The 21,973-nt window shown below is 54.1% G+C and overlaps 8 protein-coding genes across 8 annotated transcripts; 4 read left to right on the top strand and 4 right to left on the bottom strand.

Moving 5' to 3' along the window:
- Nucleotides 1-912: 912 nt before the first annotated feature.
- On the bottom strand, nucleotides 913-2,002 carry DSM5745_07839 (uncharacterized protein; the record flags this gene model as incomplete). The annotated part of the gene is made up of 2 exons (XM_026749855.1): nucleotides 913-1,107; nucleotides 1,169-2,002. 2 exons carry the CDS (start codon nucleotides 2,000-2,002, stop codon nucleotides 913-915), a joined length of 1,029 nt encoding a protein of 342 aa, XP_026601887.1.
- A 377-nt stretch (nucleotides 2,003-2,379) lies between these two features.
- DSM5745_07838 (Zn(II)2Cys6 transcription factor) lies at nucleotides 2,380-4,573 on the top strand (the record flags this gene model as incomplete). The annotated part of the gene is made up of 3 exons (XM_026749854.1): nucleotides 2,380-2,531; nucleotides 2,593-3,901; nucleotides 3,947-4,573. 3 exons carry the CDS (start codon nucleotides 2,380-2,382, stop codon nucleotides 4,571-4,573), a joined length of 2,088 nt encoding a protein of 695 aa, XP_026601886.1.
- Nucleotides 4,574-5,045: 472 nt separating this feature from the next.
- Nucleotides 5,046-7,757, top strand: DSM5745_07837 (glycoside hydrolase family 3 protein; the record flags this gene model as incomplete). The annotated part of the gene is made up of 2 exons (XM_026749853.1): nucleotides 5,046-5,255; nucleotides 5,325-7,757. 2 exons carry the CDS (start codon nucleotides 5,046-5,048, stop codon nucleotides 7,755-7,757), a joined length of 2,643 nt encoding a protein of 880 aa, XP_026601885.1.
- Nucleotides 7,758-8,244: 487 nt separating this feature from the next.
- DSM5745_07836 (uncharacterized protein) lies at nucleotides 8,245-10,141 on the bottom strand (the record flags this gene model as incomplete). Its single annotated transcript, XM_026749852.1, has 5 exons — nucleotides 8,245-8,408; nucleotides 8,480-8,557; nucleotides 8,622-8,702; nucleotides 8,772-9,921; nucleotides 9,980-10,141. The coding sequence occupies 5 exons, from the start codon at nucleotides 10,139-10,141 to the stop codon at nucleotides 8,245-8,247; spliced, it is 1,635 nt and encodes a 544-aa protein (XP_026601884.1).
- Nucleotides 10,142-11,703: 1,562 nt separating this feature from the next.
- On the top strand, nucleotides 11,704-13,073 carry DSM5745_07835 (uncharacterized protein; the record flags this gene model as incomplete). Its single annotated transcript, XM_026749851.1, has 3 exons — nucleotides 11,704-11,817; nucleotides 11,881-12,404; nucleotides 12,716-13,073. The coding sequence occupies 3 exons, from the start codon at nucleotides 11,704-11,706 to the stop codon at nucleotides 13,071-13,073; spliced, it is 996 nt and encodes a 331-aa protein (XP_026601883.1).
- A 1,420-nt stretch (nucleotides 13,074-14,493) lies between these two features.
- Nucleotides 14,494-15,186, bottom strand: DSM5745_07834 (uncharacterized protein; the record flags this gene model as incomplete). The annotated part of the gene is made up of 1 exon (XM_026749850.1): nucleotides 14,494-15,186. One exon carries the CDS (start codon nucleotides 15,184-15,186, stop codon nucleotides 14,494-14,496), a length of 693 nt encoding a protein of 230 aa, XP_026601882.1.
- Nucleotides 15,187-16,136: 950 nt separating this feature from the next.
- Nucleotides 16,137-18,731, top strand: DSM5745_07833 (uncharacterized protein; the record flags this gene model as incomplete). The annotated part of the gene is made up of 2 exons (XM_026749849.1): nucleotides 16,137-16,536; nucleotides 16,588-18,731. 2 exons carry the CDS (start codon nucleotides 16,137-16,139, stop codon nucleotides 18,729-18,731), a joined length of 2,544 nt encoding a protein of 847 aa, XP_026601881.1.
- Nucleotides 18,732-19,635: 904 nt separating this feature from the next.
- On the bottom strand, nucleotides 19,636-21,687 carry DSM5745_07832 (flavin-binding monooxygenase-like protein; the record flags this gene model as incomplete). Its single annotated transcript, XM_026749848.1, has 2 exons — nucleotides 19,636-21,569; nucleotides 21,648-21,687. The coding sequence occupies 2 exons, from the start codon at nucleotides 21,685-21,687 to the stop codon at nucleotides 19,636-19,638; spliced, it is 1,974 nt and encodes a 657-aa protein (XP_026601880.1).
- Between the last annotated feature and the right edge of the window lie 286 nt (nucleotides 21,688-21,973).

Below are 21,973 nucleotides of genomic sequence, written 5' to 3'. Positions count from 1 at the left end.
GGCAGCACATGAGTGCTTCAGCAGGCTTTGCTCCTATTAAGCCTAAAGATGAAGCGAGCTAACAGGACTGGCCAGCAGACATTGTAAGGATGGATTGCACCATGAATGATTGCTACATGGGATAGGGTTCCTACTACCGATACTCCCCCCCACAATCCCCCATCCCCTCAAACATCGCCACGCGCTCACTCCGGCACAGCACACCCTCAATAGCCCCCCGATCCTGCTCATCAAGGCTCCAGCTCAAACTGCCCAGATTCTCAGCACTCTGCTCCGAAACCCCCATCCGACAACCGACAATGACCGCCCCGACGTAGGGGAAATCGAGAACCCACCGCGTCGCAACATTCGAGATACTAACGCCGTGCTTGGTGCCGATTGTCTTCAGGACCCGGAGTAGGTCCTGGAAGAGGGGCCACCCGCCCCAGGTGCGGATGGAGGCGTAGTACTACACAACGTTTAGCTCTTGCATATCTAGGTAATGGTGAGAGAGTAAGTTGGGTGGTTGCACGGCGTACCTTGCGCTGACTCGGCGTCGTCTTATCACTGTAGAGATCTGGCGGATCCTGACCCAGCCACCTCTCTGCTAGGAGGCCGCCACAGAGGGTCCCGTAGGTGAGGAGCTTGATGTTGTGTTTTAGACAGAACTCGGCCATTTTGAGGGTTGGGCGGGAGTCGATTAGGGAGAACTGACGGGTCGATCAGCGGCTGATTGTAGATTGTTGGATGTGAACGCACCTGAACCTGGTTGCTGACGACTTTGACGCCGCTCTCGACGACTCGCTGCATGTGTTCTGTGTCGAAGTTGCATAGCCCTAAGAGCTTGACCCGCTCGTCTTGCTGGAGGTATTGCAGGGCTTGGATGTATTGGTCGTCGTCGTACTATCATTTTATCGTCAGGTGCGCAGAGTATTACTTGGAAGCAGGAGAACATACAAACTGCCAATGAAACTGCAGCAAATCAATCTTCTCCATATTCAGTCTTCGACACCTTTCCGTGACATTCGCGCGCACGGCTTCCTCGGACACGGCCATGGGGTGGAAGACGCAGTACTTCGTCGCGGCGAACATTGAGTTGGAGTATGCGCTTGATGAACGATATCGGCCCTAGCACTTTGTCAGTTACTCATCATGCACAGCACAATCGAGAAGGATGTGTCGGACGTACGAAGATAATCTCCGCGTCCCCATAGTGATCCGCCATATCGAACGCCGTGAAGCCACGGCTGACATAACTGGAGAATTGCTCCATCATCTTTGAGCGCGATGCTGAGCCCCAAGCTGGGCTGGAGAGTTGCCACAGCCCGGTGAAGATACGGGGGAGCTGGATGGTGTCGTTCAGGGTGAATGATTCGGTGATGGGAGTAGGCGGGAGCTCGGGTGGAAGGGTCGATTGGACAGTGGTCGTTGTTTGTGAAGTAGCTGAAGGGTCAAGCAGTTGGATTGTGGCATCGAGGCCTCGCTCTAATAGAAACGCCTGTCCCTTGGTGTGGTAGGATTCACGGCATGCTAGCAGTGCACTTCGGAGGTCTTGGAGTGGCCGTGCTTCTTCGTCCGTCAGGTCTCGAGACCCTGTTGGCACAAGCAATGTCTTCTGGATTGCAGTAAGAGCTTGCACAATATCACCGTCAACGGCCGCAATTTCACCTCGATACTCCTCTGCTTCAATGGCATTCAACGATGCAACTCTCTCAACAACTTCATGTAACAACGGCAAAGCTTGATAGCACAGTCCACACCCCACCATACAACAGATGCGCTTTCTCAAGCTTGCAAAGAAGGCCTCTGTATCCAGGGCACTGTTTGCAGCCCTGCTGAGCTTGTGCGCTGTCTCATATAGATAATTCCGCGTCTGCTCTTCGAAAATCGGTGTCAAGCCTGGCTGTGTCGTAAGGAGATTGCGCATTATGCTCTGTAACCCGTCAAGCGGCAGGTTGCCGATTATCGTGTCGGTCATCATGTTGACGTGGGCCGTTTTGGCCTTTGGTTTGGTGGTTGTCATTGTGCTGCTTCTCCTATTCTCAGTAACTCACGCTTAGTACTTGACAGATGGCCGTCCTGGATTGTGATGTAGATGCAGATGATTTAGAGATCCCGAGCTTATCAAGGTAGGCCGGGGCAGCTGATACCGGTAAATAATAAGGCCATGTTGGTTATCCGGTGGCCATTACTAGCACCGGCGTTCTATAATGCGCTGCATTAACCCGTAAATCGCCGGTGACTCCAACTCCAGCTTCTCCAACTTCTCCACAGCAAATGAACTGCGATAAGCCCGGCCAGCTCTTCACCGAGCCCCGGTGCCAGTGAGCTCGGTGACCCGTCTCTGTCCTATCCACCTTGTCGTTTGGTGCCGGTTGACCCACGTTGTCGAGGTTGAAGATGCCACCCAGTATCAACGCATGCCTTTCCTGCCGCAAGGTGAAGATGAAATGCGTGACCAGTACGGAAAGTGAAAGGTGCGATCGCTGTCTTCGCAAGGCATTGACATGTGTCTTCCGCGAGCACTGCCGGGGGAGGAGGCCTGGGATGCGGTATGCCTCATCGACCTCGGCCAGCAAATCATAGCGACAACTGCTGACACCCTGAATTAAGATTAGCGAGAAAGCAGCGCAGACCAGAACATGGCGCGAGCACCGTCCAAGAAGTCCAACCCAGCCCAACTGATTTCTGGGCTGAATCCGATGGCTTCCAACCACATGGTCTGTTGAGCCACCAAGCCATGCAGGGGAAGTTCTCGCTGCAGAATATCCTCAGCGTAGACCATGGCCCTGGCACTTCGCCAGATACGCAAGCTGCAGGTCTTGATGGTGAGCAACCGTCCGATGAACAATCACAGCCACAGCCACAACCTCCAGCTGTTTCCCAAGAAGACCCCATAGCCCTTGGCCTAATCAACATGCATGTGGCCACGCACCTCCACGAATACTTCATGGGCAAGATAAACCCCTATATCAGCCAGCTCGACCCGCTATTACATACATTCCGCTACCTCCAGAAAGTGCCATTCCTCCTCACAGCCGCCCTTGCCGTGGCGGCAAAGGCCTTCGAGTCCGCTTTATACCCGCCGCTCCACGAGCACGCAGAGAACCTCTTCGTTGAGTGTGTCAGGCGAGGGGATAAATCCGCAGAGATCGTCCAGGCCATCCTGCTGCTTACGTATTGGAAAGAGCCTAATGACACGAGGGCTTGGATGTCGGTTGGCCTTGCGATTCGGATGGCTTTCGACATGGGATGGCACAAATTGGCGCCGAGTGCCAGTCGTAAGTCTGGATTGAGTGAGCTCCAAAAGAGAGCAGCGCGGAATATCGAGCGCACGTTTCTTGTTTTGTTTGTGTATGATCGCAGTCTCAGCCTGCAAACGGGTAAGCCGTGGATGATTGAGCGCAACGAGTTGATTGATGCTGCGGAGAGTTGGTGGAGGGATGACGAGGGCCTTGCAAACTCGAATGATCAGTTGCTTTCTGCGTTCACGGCGCTGAGGCTGATCACAGCGGATACATTTGATTTACTGAGCCCAGCGAAGACAGCACCACATCGGGTAGACCGTCTCCTGGGGGTTATAGATCAGCGGATTCAAGCATGGCAGAAAAGGTGGCTGGAGATTATCTCGAGTAACTCCAGCGCGCTATCAAGCCATGGAGGCTTAAACCGGAAACACGCCTGCCACAAATTCCTGGTCACATTCTACGGCTCACACCTCCGCTTACAGCTCTTCTCAGTGCCTCTACAGGAAACACGTATCCGGAACGCAGATGGGACATTCGATCTCAAGCCCTTCTGGCTTAGCTACCAGAGCGCCCTGGATATGATGCAGCTTGTGACCGAGTCCTCGGGTTTATTATATCTTGCTCAGGATTCAGTCCATGTTATGACTGCTTACGCGGCTATATTTCTCATCAAGGTTCGTGCGTTCCACCCCAGCACCCAGTATTCAGGGCTAAAATAGCTACCCTCATTAAAGCTCCTCCTATCCTCTCCACACCCAATACGGCAGGAAATAGAGCCAGTAACAACGAAGGCCATTCGCGACGCGGCCGGAACGTTCGCGGGCTTATCAGCGCCTCCAACCTCGAGTTGCGCGTTCCAGGCACGCTTTCTGGAGAAAATACTATTTGAATATGGACGTACACAGCATAGCCCAAGGCCCCTAGTGGAATCTCATTCTGCTCCACAGCTTGGTGAACAGAGCCTGCAGGAAACCATGAACCGCCGTAACAGTATTCCTATTCCGCATCATAACGACCTCGACAGAACAAGACCAGGCCTCGTAAACCGCTCAGAAGCTGTGCACCAATTTGGTATCAGCGCCCAACCTGGTCGAGTATCAGGGCAATCCTCAATGTTATCGGCAGGCCCTGGCCTGTACCAGACATATGGCCACACTCTGACTCACGCTACGAATACCAGAAGCCAACTCGAATGCGATCAGTCGTCCATGCATCCGAATCTGAGTCCACCTGCGCCATTTGACCCGGAAAGTGAGGGCCTGGGCTTCCTGTTCGACGAGGAGAAGTGGGATGACATGTTTGCCAGCGCGGGGTTTAGTATCCAGGAGGGGGTATTCTTTCGATAGCTTTCTTCATGCTTCCAAACATCTCAACAAATAGATCAAGACCGAGTTTTCGCATGTAGTGATACCGGACTGGCGTGATCGGCAGAGATACTGGTATCAATAGATAAATAGTTGTCATATATGACGGATTCAGCCCTAATGCAGGAACTACCCAACTGCCCCGGCCCCGGCGGGCCCATACCACCGGTTGATGGCCGGCATTCAATCAGGGCTGTAGACGGGGCCTTACGCAGACCACGCCGGCGACTAAACCGCGTGTTCTCCAAATATTCAACCGTTATCTTGGGGTACCCGGGTACCTAAGTCAGGTAGCTGAGCTCACCGACAGTATCGAAGCTCCGGACCGACTTCTCGCTTTGATCAACGGGTTTCCACAGTACATAACCACGGCCCCGTCCAAGCTGCAGAGACGTTGCAGGTGCATTCAGGCCAGCTAGCTGAATGCCTCCCTCCAGCTGAACCAGGAAACAACATGGGTTACAGTCCTGATCCCGCTGCAAGAGGCAGAGCGGCTTGGACCATCCTCCTCCTCCTTCTTTCCACATCCATCCCAACCCTAGCAGCAGCAGCAGAAACCCACCCATGGCTCAACACGTCCTACACCCCAGAACACCGCCTGCACTCCTTCCTGTCGGCCCTAACCTTCGAAGAGAAACTGGCCATGGTGCAGGGGAATAAATCCGTACCTTCCCTTCCCTTCCCACATGCAGTTCCCCCCAACCTCACCTAAGCTAGTTCTAATTAGCGGTAGGCCGAAACAAACGCCTGCATAGGCTACATCCCCCCAATCCCCCATCTAAACATGCCAGGCATCTGCATGGGCGACGGCCCCGAAGGCGTAGGGAATAATCTCGCCAACGTAACGACCTTCCCGTCCCCAATACTCACAGTCTCGACCTGGGACACAACCCTGAACGAGGCGTTCGGGGATGCGTTGGGCGCCGAACATAAAGCCAAAGGTCGGAACGTTGTCCTCGCACCAACGATAAACATCATCCGCTCATCGCTCTGGGGACGCGCCGCGGAGAGTATGTCCGAGGACCCCTATCTCACGTCTCGCATGGCGGTGGCTGTGACGAAAAGCATACAAGACGGTAATAATGTCATCGCATGCGTGAAGCATTTCGCGGCATATAACCAGGAAACAAACCGCTTCGGACTCGCGCCGGAATTCGACGCGGTCAGTGCGGTTGTTGACGAACGCGTGTTGCGGGAGGTCTACTTCCCGGCGTTCAAAGCCGCCATTCAAGAAGCGGGTGCTGGGTCCGTGATGTGTGCGTACAACAAGCTGAATGGGCAACACGCGTGCGAGAATTCCTGGCTTCTTAGCGACGTGCTGAAAGAGCAGTGGGGATTCGACGGGTTCGTGGTGACGGATTGGTACTTTGCGCAGCGGAGTACGGTTCGCGCGGCGCTGGCTGGGCTGGATAATAGCCAGCCGGGCGGGGACTGGATGGAGTGGTATGGGTTTCCGGATTTCTTCGGTGGTTTGCTCGAGGATGCGCTGGGGAATGGGTCTGTTTCTGTGAGCAGGGTCGAGGATATGGTTGAGAGGCTGTGGAGGCCTGTGTTTCGGGTTGGGGGCGTTGATAGGCCGTCTAGTGGACTTGCGGGGATTGATAGTGTCGCTAGAACGCAGGAGCATTTGGATCTTGCGCAGACGATTGTGGAGGAGGGGGCTGTTTTGCTGAAGAATGAGGGTGTGCTGCCTCTTGGGCTGGGGGAAGAAAAGGTCATTGCGGTGTTTGGCGCTGATGCAGCGGATCAAGCGGCTGTGACGGAGCTGCATGGGGGATTTGTCCTTGATACGACGATGGTTGTCCAGAAACCGCTTGATTTCATCAGGGCTCGTGCTCAGCAGGACAACATCACCGTCCTGTATTCAGAGGCATACCCCGGGACCAACGCGTTCCCTACAATCCCCTCATCCATGTTCGGTCCAGAGGGTCTGAACGTAACATACTGGACAACAACCGACTTCTCCGGCGCACCAAACCGCACAGTCCACGCGGACAACATAACATCGCAGTCTTATCCCCCTGATATCGGCGCCGTCTGGCCGGACGTCTTCTCGTCCCGGTACGAGGGGACATTCCACCCGAACGCCAGCGGCCGCTACCACTTCTCACTCTCCGGAAACGGCGGTGGCAGTCTATACCTAGGCGGGAGACTCGTCGCCGACATGGCCGGCAGCAACTTCGGCGTCGTCGTGCAAGGCGTCGCAGACCTCGAGTCCGGCACCGCCATCCCCATCCGCTTCGACTACAGCATGGGCTACTCCGTCGACCCGGGGACATACGGCATCACAGTCGGGGTGAACATCCCTGCCCAGAATCCCAGTCTGTACGAGCATGCCGTGGCAACCGCACAATCCGCCGACGTGAGCATCGTCTTCGTGAACGACGCGCACACCGAGGGGCTCGATAGCTCGCTTGGTCTGAGACTGCCCGGTGACCAGGACGAGGTCATTTCGCTGATTGCACAGCACAGCAAGAAGACCATCGTGGTGCTGAACACCAACGCCGCGATTCTGATGCCGTGGCTTGACAACGTCGACGCCGTAATTGAGATGTTCTACCCGGGCCAGCAGGTTGGCTCGGCGACGGCGAGGCTGCTCTTCGGAGACGTCAACTTCTCCGGCAAACTGCCCATTACGTTTCCGGCGGCGAGTGAGGAGTCCCCGACAGCCAGCGTGGCGCAGTTCCCTGGCGTTAATCTGACGGCGACGTATAGCGAGGGGTTGTATGTGGGATATAAATGGTACGACGAGTTCGATGTCACGCCGTTATTTGCGTTCGGGCATGGATTGTCGTACACGGGCTTTGCGATTGGGGATCTCTCGGTCTACAGCGACCTTGACTTGAGGTCTGACTCTACCCAAGTCGCCGTCACCGTCACAGCATCCGTAACGAACACGGGCCCTGTCTTCGGGAAGGAGGTCGTGCAGCTGTACGTGCGTTTCCCTGAGGCCGCTGACGAGCCGCCCAAGTTGCTTCGGGGGTTTGAGAAAGTCGCGCTGGACGTGAATGAGACTGCGACTGTGAGGTTTGATCTGTCGCAAGAGGATCTGTCGATTTGGAGCACGGAGGTCGGCGGCTGGACGGTTGTACCCGGGGTGTATGGGTTCCTGGTTGGAAGTTCATCGCGGGATATTAAGCGGCAGATGAATGTCTGGCTGCGTTAATACCTACCCTACCGTAGCTACTTGATATGGTCATGGCTATTTGTAGACAAATGGATGGTTGTATTGAACGCTCACCTAACATAGTGAAATATAGGGTTCGTACCAGGCCCGCCCTGGGGGATTGAATGATACCATACCTACCAGCAGTTTTCCTACAGGCCACCTCATGGGGCCAGTGATTTCAAGTTACATCGGCCCGGGCTCTGGTAAATAGCATGCGCTACCAAGTGATCCATTCAGCTTGCAGTAAGCCGTGCGGTTACTTAGGGGTGCTTTGTTGAAGTCCCCAAGCCCGCCTCTTCAAGCTAGGCACAGACACCGAGGTGGTTCCAACTTTGATTGAGGATGAGAGTGGAAAAAAGGCTTGTGTTGTCTATGTCCACGTTAATAAGTAGCAGGTGGTATAGGTATGGTACCATCCGACAACCACTTGGAGGCTCGCCCGATATAAAAGCGCATTCCTCCCCTATCCACATTGCAACTCCTGCTAGAACCAACGAATAAACTTCTTCCACCACGGCTGGCCACACCTGACGACGTATTCACCGGTCGCCTTCTCCTGCTCAATGGCGTCAAACTCGGACTGGAAGTCGATTTCGTCTAGCGGGACTACTTTCGACTTTAGGGTTATCTTGAAGAAGACGTAAAGCACTAAGTGAGGGATGTCAGCGATGAATTTCCGTTCCGAGGGCCACAATGGTAAGATTTCTGCATTGACGCACCTGCAAAAATGCCAATGTTGAGGTAGGACGTCAGGAAGCCGGAGGCTGTGAAGTTTCCGGTCGTGAAGACGTCGAATCCTACGCGAGGTCAATACCAGAGTGCTCTCTAGTCGTCCGGGGAGTAGGCAGAGGTTGAGCATACCCGAAAACAACAGCACCATAACAACCATAAACAGCGTCGCCCACGCCGCATAAGGCTGCATGAAGTTCTGGTACGGGAGCCCTAAGCCACCAATCCATTAGCACTTTCATCCACAAGTCCCCCAAACTCAACCTCGGAAGGCAAACTCACCATCCCTCCCAAACCCCTGCCTCTTCAACCCCGCATAGAACCTCAAATACGTCGCCTCAATAACAACCCACCCAATCAACCCCGCCACAGTCGTGATATTCACAAACCAGCTGAACACCGTCGACGCCTGGCTCCCAAGCGTCAGGTATCCCAGCGGGAGCAGCATAACCGACAATCCGACAGCAAGATACGGCGTTCCGAAGCGGTTGCACTTCTGGAAGATCCGGGGTGCGTGTCCGTCCCGACTGAGTCCGTAGAGGGTTCTGGAGGCAATGAAGATACACCCGCTCCCACTGCTAATGGCGGACGTGCACACAACCGCATTGATGATATGCGGGAGGACATCGATACCGGCTCTCGTAAACGCCAGCACGAATGGACTCTGCGAGGCTGTCCCCGTTGACAGGGAGAGAGACTTATCGTCGGAGGGCACTATGAGCCCAACGATGAAAATACTGAGGACATAGAATAGGAACACGCGGACAAAGGTCTTCCTCGTGGCGCTGGGGATGACACTCCGCGGATTCCGTGTCTCCGAGCCAGAAATCGCAACGACCTGGATATTCCCGTAGCTGAACGCAGACGTGAGCAGGACCTTCCAGAACGCGAGGAACCGTCCCGCTGAGCCTGTCTCAATGTACTCGTTAAACGCCCCGGGCGTCCTCCAGTACCGGAACCCGATATACTCATTATTCGGGCCTCCGCCGGCATTTATCACGATGCCCCCGATAATCAAGCCGATGATGAGCATGATCTTGAGACTCGAGAAGAAAACTTCACTCTCGCCGTAAAGTCTAACCCCACAGAAGTTAATGAAGAGGATAAACACGCTGAAAACTGTAATCCACACCGCAACACTGACATCCACGTGCCAGAACTGCACCAACGTGGCCGCGGCCGTGATCTCCGCCGGCGCGCTAATGGCCATTGTATACCAGAAATTCCACCCCGTTGCGGCGCCGAGAGCAGGTTCGACGAATTTGGTCGCGTGTCGGATGAATCCGCCGGTGTGCGGCATAAAGGCTGTGATTTCGCCTGTTGTGTAGGCGACGCCGGCGGTTACCAGGCCCATTGTTATGTAGGCTAGGAAGGCGCCGGCGGGTCCGGCGATGGAGATCACTTGTCCGGAGCTGAGGAAGAGACCTGTTCCCTGGACGTCAATCCGTTAGTGACTAACTGAAAAGTAGAAGGGGTGCAAAGGGGCGTACGATCATCCCCGCTATGGCAATCATGTTGATGTGCCGGGATTGCAGGTCTCGTTTGATCTGCTCGACTTCGACGTCGCCATTTTGGACAGCGTATGTCTCGAGGTCTGTCTCTGCTGTTGTATCGGCGTGTTTCTTGTCCCTGAAGTAACCTAGTGCCGCCATGATGCAGGTGGAGTGTGCGATGGAGATGTGTCTTAGATTCCCCTTACGGTGGACTGGGGCGACGAGAAGTATGGGGTAGTATAAAAGCGAAAATGTCTCAAGCGATCGTAAGAGCTTATCTTTTCTTGCTAAGTGGTGAGTCAAGATTAGATAGGTAGCGAGTCATTTGCCTCCAACACACGCTACTTACCCCGTGCATGCGCGATGGATGCATGATGGAGGGCTAGTGGCGCCGGCGTCCTAGATAAGACTTGGAGACCGGTCTCCAATTTTCTTATTTATCGGATAAGAAGCTTAGGCTTAAGCTCAACACCTAAATTGACAAAGTAACTCTGTGAATCCACACTGGATCATTGTCGGGATCAAAATGGCCGCAGACGACACCTTCCAACTCTACGACCTCCGCGTCGAAGTCATCGTGCCTGAGGGGAAACGCATTCTCTGCGGCGCCAAAGAAGGCGACTATTTCACACTGAAGGGCGAAATGATGTATTTGCCCGAGGGGCAAGGAATTAGTATATACAGCCTCGGTCCGTTGCCCATACACCGCAATGAGCCTGGGTGTTGCTAACATTGTACCGTACGGCGGGCAGCATCGGTCCTCCCCCTCCTCGCCGCAAAGCAACGCATGACACACGAGCACGACTGGATGACAACAGATGCGGTTATCGCTTGTCCGGATCCGCATTGTCCGAGCCAGTTGAGGATTGTCAGGACGGGCATTACGGTGTTTAGGCATGGGGAGACGACGGTCGTGCCGTTGAAGAAGAAATGATGGATTGGAGCATGGGGGCTGGTTTGTTGGAGACAACCACATGCAGCTAGAGAGATTCACGAAACGCGGATCATGAAGGGGGCTTATCCTGAAGACTGGGCGCGGTATGCGTGTGCTGCAATAGGTGCTCCACCTATGGGGAGCCCGATGCACTCATACTGAACTGTCTTGATACCCTTCGTATAGGCAGATAGTGTTCGTCAAGAGCAGGAGTCGCCTAACGCTGTCAATTGACCTACTCCGTTGTATCAAACCATACCTTATTTCTCGTTGGCGGAGGCGGCCCCCGGCTTCACCGATGACATAAATTCAGCACGAGGCTGAGGCCAAGGCAGTGGTTGCTCGTCCTGCCTCTTGCCTTCGGGTTCAATTTCCATCTAATGTAATGGCAAGATATCTTGTGATGCATTGTCTTCAGCCTCGCCGGTTCCGCCGAACTCCGCGGGCGAACGTGGATGAATTGTCGAAGTGAGCGAGGGCAACACGACGTTTGAGCCACCCAATCGCCGGCAAAGAGGCCTGCAGCAAACAACGTCGCCGGTTGCGATCCTCGTATTCTCTGCGGTTGCGATGATGGGATCAGACACCAGCGGCCAATGTACTCATATCCCTGTCGGACTGTTCAGCCGCGCCACGACAGAAAACAGCGAGGTGCAGAGCATGGTTCTTACCAGTTAATTGCGCCCTATCCCCAATGTTTCTGATTCTTCTTCATCCACTATGCATCTCAGCTGGCGCTCTTGTACCCAGTTCAGTTAGGTTTTCGCAATTTCGTGAAACCGCGACCATGAACACGAGCAAGAACGAAGTACTCTGCGAAACAGCAGAAAGACCTTGCCCTGAGGGTGATGATAACAAGCAAGAAAACGCCACCTCAGACGCTCAGTCGGAGCCAGAGCCAGTAAAGTGGAATTGAGTTCGCGATTCCCTCCAAAGGAAAATGCCTGGGCTATCCTTCTCCTAGATCAAGCCGTCTGCGTTGCCATCGCCCTCACCATCGCTGGCTGTCGACGCTTACCACACCCTCGACGACGACACCGCTTCGTACGCACGATACATCGGCCGGACTCTGGTCCTCCGCGTGGGCCATGTAACGACGCTTATCTCCGCCGCGACGGCTATCGTCAAGGTGTCACTTGGCGCGTGGACAACTCTCGCCGTCTACGCTTGCAGACATTACCTCCTCGCCAATGCCGTTACTGCCACCATCACCGACCCGATAGAGGCAAGTGAACGCCAGGCAGACCACGTCGTCACCCAAGCAAAGCAGGTGGGCTGGATGATACGCTGGAACTTGGAAGCTACCACCGTGGGTGCGACTCTGGTCGAGGCTCCTCCAGAAACCGCGCCAATGGATGATCTCTATCGCGCTCCTTATTCTCAAGCTTCCGGCGTTCATCACACCCATCATTACCGGCACAGTCAGCTGGACCTTGACTTCGATCGCCGCGGCCGACGAAACCCTCTCCGTGCCGGCTGTGCTGGAAAGTACCAACTTCGGCGGTTTCTATTGAAAACTACCCATGCAACGACATAAGTCTGACCAAGAAGCTGCGACTATGCACCGCAGCGGGATATGCCAGTCTAATGTGAGGCGACGATCGCAGCAAGACTCCTAACGGGACCTCGCTGACGTGCAATGGGTGCCGGCATATCGTTCCGGTACGGCAGGGGCTCGACCAGAACGCGACTTTGCGCGACGCGGTGCTGTCTTGTATTCTGATTGACGAGATCCAGTGGCATAGAGTCGGCGAAGAAGTGCCGAGGGTCGAGTGACTGTACGTCGCTGACTTCAGCAGTCTGAGTATCGTCGATGATCCGCCTTCATCTTACTATTATCCCGGGTTGACAATTATATTCGACACGGTTGAAGGACAAGAGTACCCCGAGATGGCTGATACAAAGCCCGCTGCAACAATGTTTTCAAAGACCCAAATTGTCGCAATCATGGTGAAGAGGACACAGGTGGAGAGTCGGCACTGCTCGAGGATGGACCCGACTATCTTCGGCGACGTTGACCTTCTCGATCGGTATCTGTTATCGTGGGGCGATGGGACGAACGATAACTGCTACTTCTTCGGCAACATCACTTCCACGGCCGGCGTGACACGAAGCAAGGAGAGTCGGTACCTCGCCAGCGAAGTCGTCGAGGACTAGACGCCGCTCGACGATGTCGATGCACCGCGGATCCTTGGGTGCAGGAAACGATCTGGCTGCCGTCCGATCTAATGACCATGATCACCCTCATGAACTCCACCTCGCTACCAACGTACAATAATCTCGATCTGTATGTTGAGGGACTCCTCCGCCAGGCTGACCTCGCCGCGTGGGATATGTACCACTACTCCTTCAACAGCGACCAGGGGGGAAATTTCCTATACCGCCATCGCTGCAATGTGCCGACAGCAGGCGAGCATTTCGTGTGCTCGAGTCTTTGCATGGCTGGGCATCTGCAGCCTCATGAGCGTCTCCAGTGCAGTTCTGCTAACTAAAGTCTTGGGCCCTGATGATTTAAAGCCACCAGAGGCAAATCTTAAGGAGAGAGAGACGAGGCAGTTTACCTAGACCTTCCAAGAAAGTAGTTGTCAAGGCTTATATATTCACGTCCGGTCAAGCACCAGAGCGAGCACGGTGGTATTGGAGACTGAAGGCATTCCGCTGTAGCCCATCGCTCTGGAAGTTGAAGATAGAACACGGTAATACCGGCCCGCTAGAGGATAATCCACAGGACCCAAGCTCGGTTTCCAACCTGTCCACCGTGAAGCTCGGGAAAGCTTGTGGAGACGAACTGTAGGTAGAGGAAGCTGTTCGTAAACACACAGCTGAAGTTGGAACCTGGAAGTGGGAGCACCATAAACACAACAAGCTTGATGGATAGATCAGAGAATATATTTAAAGCAAGTTTGTTATGATACTGGTTGCCTGATAGTACAGAGTAGTGAAGGTGGGTAGTGGAATCTTGACAAGACCAAGACCAGACCGATTGTGGCAGGGGAAGGTCAGCACGTGACACGGGCGCGGAAGAACCCAGTTCCGCTTGGCTCTCCCGCTCGGGTCTGATTCTTGGCATCCTCAAGTCTCCCCAGCTCAATCTTCAAAGGACAATCCATCGCTCAGAAATCCACCACCATGTCTTTTCCAGGTCTTTAAGGACCTTATCAGCAGTGCGGCCTGGTTCACTCGCTCCTGAGCGATTCTAAGGTCCGGTTTTGTCGGTGATCCGCATCCTCTCCGCTACGGTAGACTCATTCGAACCACCAGTAGCATGAGCGGAAATGTTGGCTTCAGTTCTACATTCTTCAGGCTATGGCTTAAAACGCAATTTATGAAAGAGTTCATTCAGATTTTCAACAGTATGGCAAGATAAACGCCGCATAAAGAACCTAAACACAAAACCGCTTGATCATTACTTTCACAGCAAATCCCGAGCAACGCCCTCTGCAAACGCCAAAGCAGCCCAGCCAGATCCCCAGCGCTTCTATCCCGCTCAATTTTGGATTCCATCGCTTAAAAATCCCGATGACGGCGTTTTTGGTGCTGCAGCAAATGGTCTTTCCTCCCGAAACCCTTGGTGCAGTTATTGAGGAGACATGGATACCTCGTTGGAGAGATATGTATAGTCTTCAGATGGCGAATGAGATCTCCCTCGCGTCGGAAGGGCTTGGGACTCAAACAGCCTTCCCATTTGCATTCGAATACGGGTAACGCGGCGAGACTGGGTGGGTATCATGTTAATAGAGGAATGGAGCGGAGGAGGATGAACGTACGATTGCGGGTCCTCGTCCATTGAGTCTGTGTTTCCGATGTTGCACTGATGGGGTCGGATGCTTGCGCACGCACAACTGTTGAATGTCTGCGCATTCGAGAAAGTTGTGTATGCCGGTTTAGCATAGCCGTGCGCGCCTGGCACCGAGCGCGCATGCGTTGAGGAACAGCGGGGTTCAATAGGGCAGGGGACTGCGCGGGGCATTCCCGGGTCATGGCTTGTGGAGAACACAGCACGAGGTTGCTCCATGGTTGATGTCATGGCCATGTTTACTTGGACTGGATTGCGAGATGGGTTCCGCACAGAACTCGTTAGGTGTCCCGAGCTGACAATGGTGGCGTCTAGAGATAAAGGGTCGCATACGGTAAGGGCGTCTATGAAATCACCTGCAGGTAACAGAAGCTGTGTTCGAGCCGCTTCAGTAACCTGAGGCTCAGTGAAGCTCTCCGTGGCCATATAGGCTTCCAGTTCAGATGGTTCAAACTCAGTACTTAGCCATGCCATGGATGATGGATACGAAGGCAAAAGGGAGGAGACAGTAGAGGGAAGGTGAGAGCCGGTGGGAAAGTCCGATCCTTGGAGAGGAATGCTGAAGAGGGGCGATTTATACAAGGTTTGTGCTGTTGAGGCTGTCCCCGGTAAGAAACATCCCGAAGTATGAACGCTTTTCGAGAAGCCTTCCAAGAGACCGAGATTCTGACTCCTCCAATCAACGGCGTCAGTTTAGGTGAGGTGTGCATAGACATGGGCCAAGAAGGGGCGTTGGCCTGCCTCCAGCTGCAAAGAGCCAGATTCGGAAATAGCCAATAAGAGGGTCAACTGAGGCACTTCGGGGTGCACAGAGCAATTGCTCCTAGCGGCGATCCAACCCTTTGGGAAATGTCCTCGCTTCTCAGTGCTCACATTGCTGACAGCAGTAACCAGCCTCCAACTCCATTCTGGTAAACGGAATACGAAGTTGATCAACCAGACTGTCCCCAGCTGGGCTGATCGGTTAGGCCCAATTTAGGCTCCGATGACGAACCCGACTACCCGAGATGCAGCAGTTCAAGGAGACTTTGAAGCGCTGACGGAAGACCGTGGACAGCTCCTTCCCCAGTAACACCCGATGGGGTGCTTCTTCGAACACCGTCATCTCCCAGCTCACATGTTAATCTTCAACCATCTTTCCCAAGATTGCGTCCGATCTGGACGCCATCGATCCCTTGGCTGAGGTTTACAGAGATTTTGCGCGGACAGACTCAATGTACGCAGACTTGCCGCCTCGACGGTCAGGAGGCACTGGATCGTGTTGACTTTTCCCAGCAGATGCAGTTTCATCGCTTCAGGCTGCTTCGTCTCAGGTTATAGGATTCACGTCTTACTTGGAGGAGGCCGAAGTGATGAATCGTCTACAGGGGGTCGTGAAGCGCCTTCCTACTTTTGACAGGAGCGTCGCCTCTCAGGTAAGCGCAATGTTGAATGTTCTAATGCCAGAAGAATTCGAGGGACAACACCAAGCTCTGCAAACAACCCAATTGAAGTTGGAGCTTTACCTGCTGTCCAATGCTCTTGCCTTTCACGATACACATACACGGTCCGTCGAGACAATCGCAGCACAAGACGCGCACCTATTGCAGACAGCTCGAAGCCTCCGCTGGCACAACTCGAGTCATTTCAAAGTTCTTCTCGCTAGTCACGAGCCGACGGCTGAGGCCATTGCTGAGGAACTCTTCGCAAGTGCGATACGGCTAGCGGATACCAGGATTGTCAAGGCCATGCTCGAGGCTGGGATGGATCCGAATAGACCCATTCACGCATTTCCAAACATCATGACTCCTTTAGGGTGGGCCGCGTATATTGAGAAGGACAAGGGTGTGGAGCTATGCGAACTCCTCGTTTCCTGCGGAGCTAATGTCAACTGAGCACACCGAGGAGCTACCGCTTTGCTGTACGCAATTTGCAAGAACAACAAAGCGGTCATTAAGGTGCTCCGCGATCGTGGGACTGTTGTTTCCATCGAGTGTCTCGCTGCTGCTGCGAATGTGGTAGAGGGAGACCTCTTTGATGACCTTCTAAGTCACTGCGACAATCCGAATGGACTATACCAGGAATCCATCAGGCAGTTTCGGTTTTCTCGAGATGAAGCCCAAGGTAAAGCCGGAGGTGAAGCCACGCTACTGGGTGCAGCGGCGAAGTCTGGAAGATCGGAGATCATTCAACGGGTCTTACAAGCCTGCCCAGGGCTCGTCAACCCGGGCCAAGTCAGGGAAAGTTCAAGCTATCTTTCTCATCTCTTGATAGCGGTTGATTTCAACCGCACTGAAGTTCTTCAGACGTTAATTTACGCGGGAGTCGATCTACAGGCCAGTTATAATGGCTGGACGCCGTTTCTATGTGCTTTGAAAAACAAGAATATGAAGGTATGCAAGATTTTGATTGACAATGGTGCTCAAATCCACAATCCACTGTCTCATGGCAACCAGCGAACATTGAACAAGGTGTTGCCGACATACTATTATTCCGCAGATATCATCCACCAACTGAAAATATTCAAAATTAAGACCGAAGAAGACTATAGCCGATGGGTTAGGATCATGCTCGCAACAGCCATTGCGGGAGGGGACCATATGCTCATTGCCCAGTTAGCAAACTTCGTCGTGACTCCGAGTAACCTGAGTATCGACGAGATCAAGGACGCGGACACAGCAATGCATGTTAACGAAACCGAAGCTCTGCGAGGTATTTTGGATTATTCTGGCCCAAACATCCTGCTAAAAGCCTTGGAACAACAAAAGCTTGACCTAGCATGGTGGCTCATTGATCGGGATGTCAACCTACTCAATGCTAAATTCCACAGCCACATACCGTTAAGCATTGCAGCTAAAGAGGGCAACCTGCCCATGGTGGAAGGCCTCATTGGCCGCGGGTCGAGAGTGACTGACCGCGAGCTAGTTGAGGCTGTACATTGCATCCAAAACGAAGGCGGTAGCATTGACGTGCTTCAACGCCTACTAGTTAACTTTCGAGGCCGTGCTCCTAGCGCAGTCGCACTCGCTGGGTTTGGGCGAAGATTGGATCTACTACAACTCACTCTTTCAACAGGCGCAGACCCTACGGGCGTGCCGCATCCTTGTTGTGGTTCTTGGGGTCGACCATGTGAACCTGCGAACGGGACATATCGGCAGACTGCCTATGTTTCTGGACCTCATTCGGCTTTGGAGATAGTAGCAGCAGGAGGTAGCAGTTCGGCTCTGGAGGCCGTAATACAGTCGACCTCAAATGACTGGGGTCCAGAATTAGTCGGTCGTGCCCTAGCGCTGGCTGTCTACTTTTACGGAGCGGAGTTGGTTGATCGACTCCTCCAATTGAGTCCCAACGTCAATGAGGAGATAGCGGTCGACCATTTAGGGCATTTAGGGCTAAACTTCGTCATGAATGAGATCTATATTATGATCTACACGGCTCTCCAGGCCGCGGTACAGCATCAACTAATTCCCCTCGTTCGCAAGCTGCTCGATCTCGATGAGATTGACATCAACTACCCTGCAAAGGGATTCGGCGGCCGTACAGCATTACAGCGTGCTGTGGAATGTGGAAACTGGGAGCTAATAAGCCTTCTTCTCAGCCGAGGTGCCGATGTCAATAACGCGCCTGCCGAGAAGATAGGTGCTACTGCTTTGCAGCTCGCAGCAATCAAAGGTTACCTGCCTATCGCCTCTGAACTCATCCGTCTCGGTGCGAATGTCAACGCGAAAGGCGCAAGGTACTCCGGGAGAACAGCTCTTGAAGGTGCAGCGGAACATGGCCGGATTGACATGGTCCACCTGCTTCTCGAGCACGGCGCCTTGATACATGGCAGATTCGGCAGAAGGCAATACAATAACGCTGTTCAGTTCGCACGGGAGAATTGTCATTACGCTACTGCGAAACTGTTGGAGTCGTTCATGGAGAAGTTGGGCCCAGTGCAGGGTGGGATTGTGGAGGATTCTGAGGATTTGGATGCCTCTGAAGACTCGGATGGCTCTGAAGCCTCTGAAGACTCGGATGCCTTTTCAGACTCCTGGTGACAACGAACATCACAAGACAATATTTCGGGTCTATATCTCATGTTCTGATGCCTCATGCCATCTCTTACTATAAGATTGTCATGTCAAAAGCTACATTTTTTCATCTGCACCTTTACAGTACCCAGTTCAACCAGCGCAGTCCCATTTCTCTCTCGCCCACTGAATGTAGATACAGTGATCCGTTTGAGTGTAAGTCCACGTATCCAGATTCCCATCCTAGTTTACCTAGCTAAGCACACAGTCACACTACTCTACCTTGCCATCTATCTCAATCGGTCTTAGTTCTTGAAGGAAAGCCCCAAGAATGGAATCTCCTATGAAACCGCTCTACGGTACTGGGACACATTGTCGTACCTCCAGGGCTACCGTAGGACATGCGAATAATGCACGGAGACGACGGGGAGCAACGCAGCGTGACGGGATTGATTAGCTACCCAGCCTACACCGGAGTATGCAGGTGGTAGGTATGGTATGCTCGGGCCTGGAAATGGGAAAGTGGCTATGGTACGCTATGGTAGCATAGTAGGTAAGTAAGCAACTCGCCAGCTTCAGTTCAGAGTAACAGCTCAAGTGCAGAATGAATACTTGATTTAGGTACGTACCTAACTGGGTATGAGAAAAGAAAAGAAACGAAAAGAAAAGAAAAGAAAAGAGAGAAAAACCGCACGCTGCCACTACGCACCCGCACCCGCACCGACCGCGCGATGCCTCACCTGGCCGAGGCGTCTCATAGGATAGGGTAGGTGCTTAAGCACCCCGGCCCAGCACCCAAGCCCTCGTTTCTATGTCCATGTCCACAATGCAAGCTGCAAGAATCAAGAGACCGACGCAACAGAACAAGCCAAAAAAACAAGCAAATCAAACCTCCTCCAACCTCCGTTTCGATTCGATATAGATAACTCACTCATACCTCCTCCACCTCCTTGCCCCCATTCCTCTCCCTCTCCCTCCACTCCCCAAGCACGCCAACATAATCCTCAACCCCATACGGGCTCAGCCAGCGCTCCTTAAACCCGCCCTTCTTCCTAGCGCCGCAGAGTCCCAGATCCCTTAGGAGCATATCAACATACGGAATGGCATCGAAGACGAAGTCCGGATTTCTGCGGCCCAGACCGCCGGGGTACCGGTGCACGCCGAATTGCGTGTGCAGCGCTGTTTCGTAGAGGGTGTTGAAGTAGCCGTTTCCGTTCCCTTGCTTGTCATTCAAGGGCTGGGACTGCGACTCGGACTCGGGGCTTGGGCTCGTGATTGTTGTTGTGACGGCGGGCTTCTTGGTGTCGACGCCCGGGTCGATGGACGGCGATGTTGTTTTGGATAGGATGGCCGCAAGATGCTCGGGGCACGTCTCTGTCGCTATGGAGTCGAGCGAGACCTTTCCGGCGAAGAACGCGGAGATCCAGAGGGCTTGTGTTTGCGCGAGGAGCGGCGTGTTGATTGTCATTGCGACGCCCATGAACGCGACGCTGCGCTCGCGGCCGAGGTCTGATGCAGGCACCATGAAGCGCGTTAGGCGGTAGGGGTGCAGAGACTGGGATTCGGTCTGTGCGTCGGGCGCTAGGGGCTCGTATTTCTCGGGGGAGTTGTGCGTCGGGTGTTCGTTTAGCTTGGGGAAACGGCGGAGGATCTCGGTGTCTGCGGCTTGGACGAGAGATGTCGGGAGGGGGTCGGTGGCGTTGGGGAAACCGAGTTGCGATGGGAGAGTCGATGGGACGAAGGTGATGTTTGGTGTTGGAGACCAGCCTGATGCGACGACGAGGGAGGAGACATTGTCGAGTGCGGGGGCTTTTGCGAGGTGGACTGTTCCCTCGGAGAGATGGGTTATATGGTCGACATGGATTCGGACCTTCCCCTCCGTAACGAGATCGAAGAAGTTCGTCTCGTAGTTCAGAATTGATAGACCAGACGCAACCCAGAACGGCGAGATCCACGGCTGCAGTTTCTTCAGCTCCGGGGTCGAGTCGAATTTGTTCAGCGCGACGACGTCGTCACCCAGCACTTTCCAGAACGAGTCCGTGATCTTCCGGCCAAGCCACGAGCCATGCAGGAACGCGCGCGCCTTGTTGCCGAGCGCATCTTCGGCGCCCTGCTCGGCCCAAATACACGGAGAGAAGAACGTAAGCAGCCGCGTCGTCACCAGCTTCTCCAGCCACTTCTTCAGCGGCGTGACGTACGGCGGCGCCATCCAGCAGGGTCCGTGCCCATTGTCGCGGATGATCCAGTCGACTTGGGCGCCGGCTGTCGCAGCAGCGTAGACGACGTCCCAGGCGGACTTTGTGCCGCCCAGCACGGCGATGCGGTTGGTGGGTTGTTGCAGCGTGGACTCGAGGTATTTTGGCATCTCGATTGTGTGGAAGAGCGGGCGAGCGAAGGTCTCTTGGCCTTCGATGTGCGGGAGGTACGGTTGCGAGGTTACGCCGGTCGCAAGAATGAGCTTGCGGCTGCGCACGGTGATTTCTTTTTCTTGTTCCTCTCCCGATGTAGAATCGGTGTAGCGGACCGTCCATTTGAGGTCGCTCTGCGCATCCTCGTTGTGCTCCACGGTCTCGACGCGGCAGTTTAGCCGTACATCCTTGAGCACACCGAAATGCTCCGCGTAGCTCTCCAGGTATCTTTGCAGCACATGCCCCGGAATATGCTGTCCCTCCTTGACGCCGAACGAGTCGTCCATCGGAAAGTCAGAGTACTCGTACGTCCCGCGCATGTTGTTGCTCTTGAGGCCGTCCCAGAGCCGGTGTTTTGCCCAGACGCCGCCGACCGAGGAGGCTGCTTCGAGGAGGCATACGTTCGCGGAGGGGTGGAGTTGGCGGTAGGTTTTGAGGGCGGCGAGGCCGCTCCAGCCTGTTTACTCATTAGCATGTTTTCTCAGCATGTTTACTCTCATTAGCAGATTGAAAGGGAGAGCGAGGAGGAAAGTACCGGCGCCAACGATGAGGAGGTCAAGCGTCTCAGACTCCATTGCAGCGTTGATGTGACAGCGGCAGAGGGAGATTCCGAGATGCAGCAGAGTGCAAGAGACGAGTCGGAGAGTTGACGGAGTAAAAGTACGTTTCGAGGCTGCAGGGAACCCCGGACAAGGTTGGAGATATATCGCCTGCAGTGTTGGTCGACGGTGCGATCCCTTGACTGCACTCCAATCGCTCGGAGTTCCCAGCAGTTGGAGACAACACCAGACTAGTCATCTTGCATCCGACCAGGCCATTCCAAGTGGACACATCGACGAGAGTTCCTTGGAAAAGCAAGGT

The sequence above is a fragment of the Aspergillus mulundensis genome, assembly GCF_003369625.1.
Source record: "Aspergillus mulundensis strain DSM 5745 chromosome Unknown scaffold_8, whole genome shotgun sequence".
Taxonomy (NCBI): Eukaryota; Fungi; Ascomycota; class Eurotiomycetes; order Eurotiales; family Aspergillaceae; genus Aspergillus; species Aspergillus mulundensis.
This window is presented reverse-complemented; position numbering and strand designations above follow the sequence as displayed.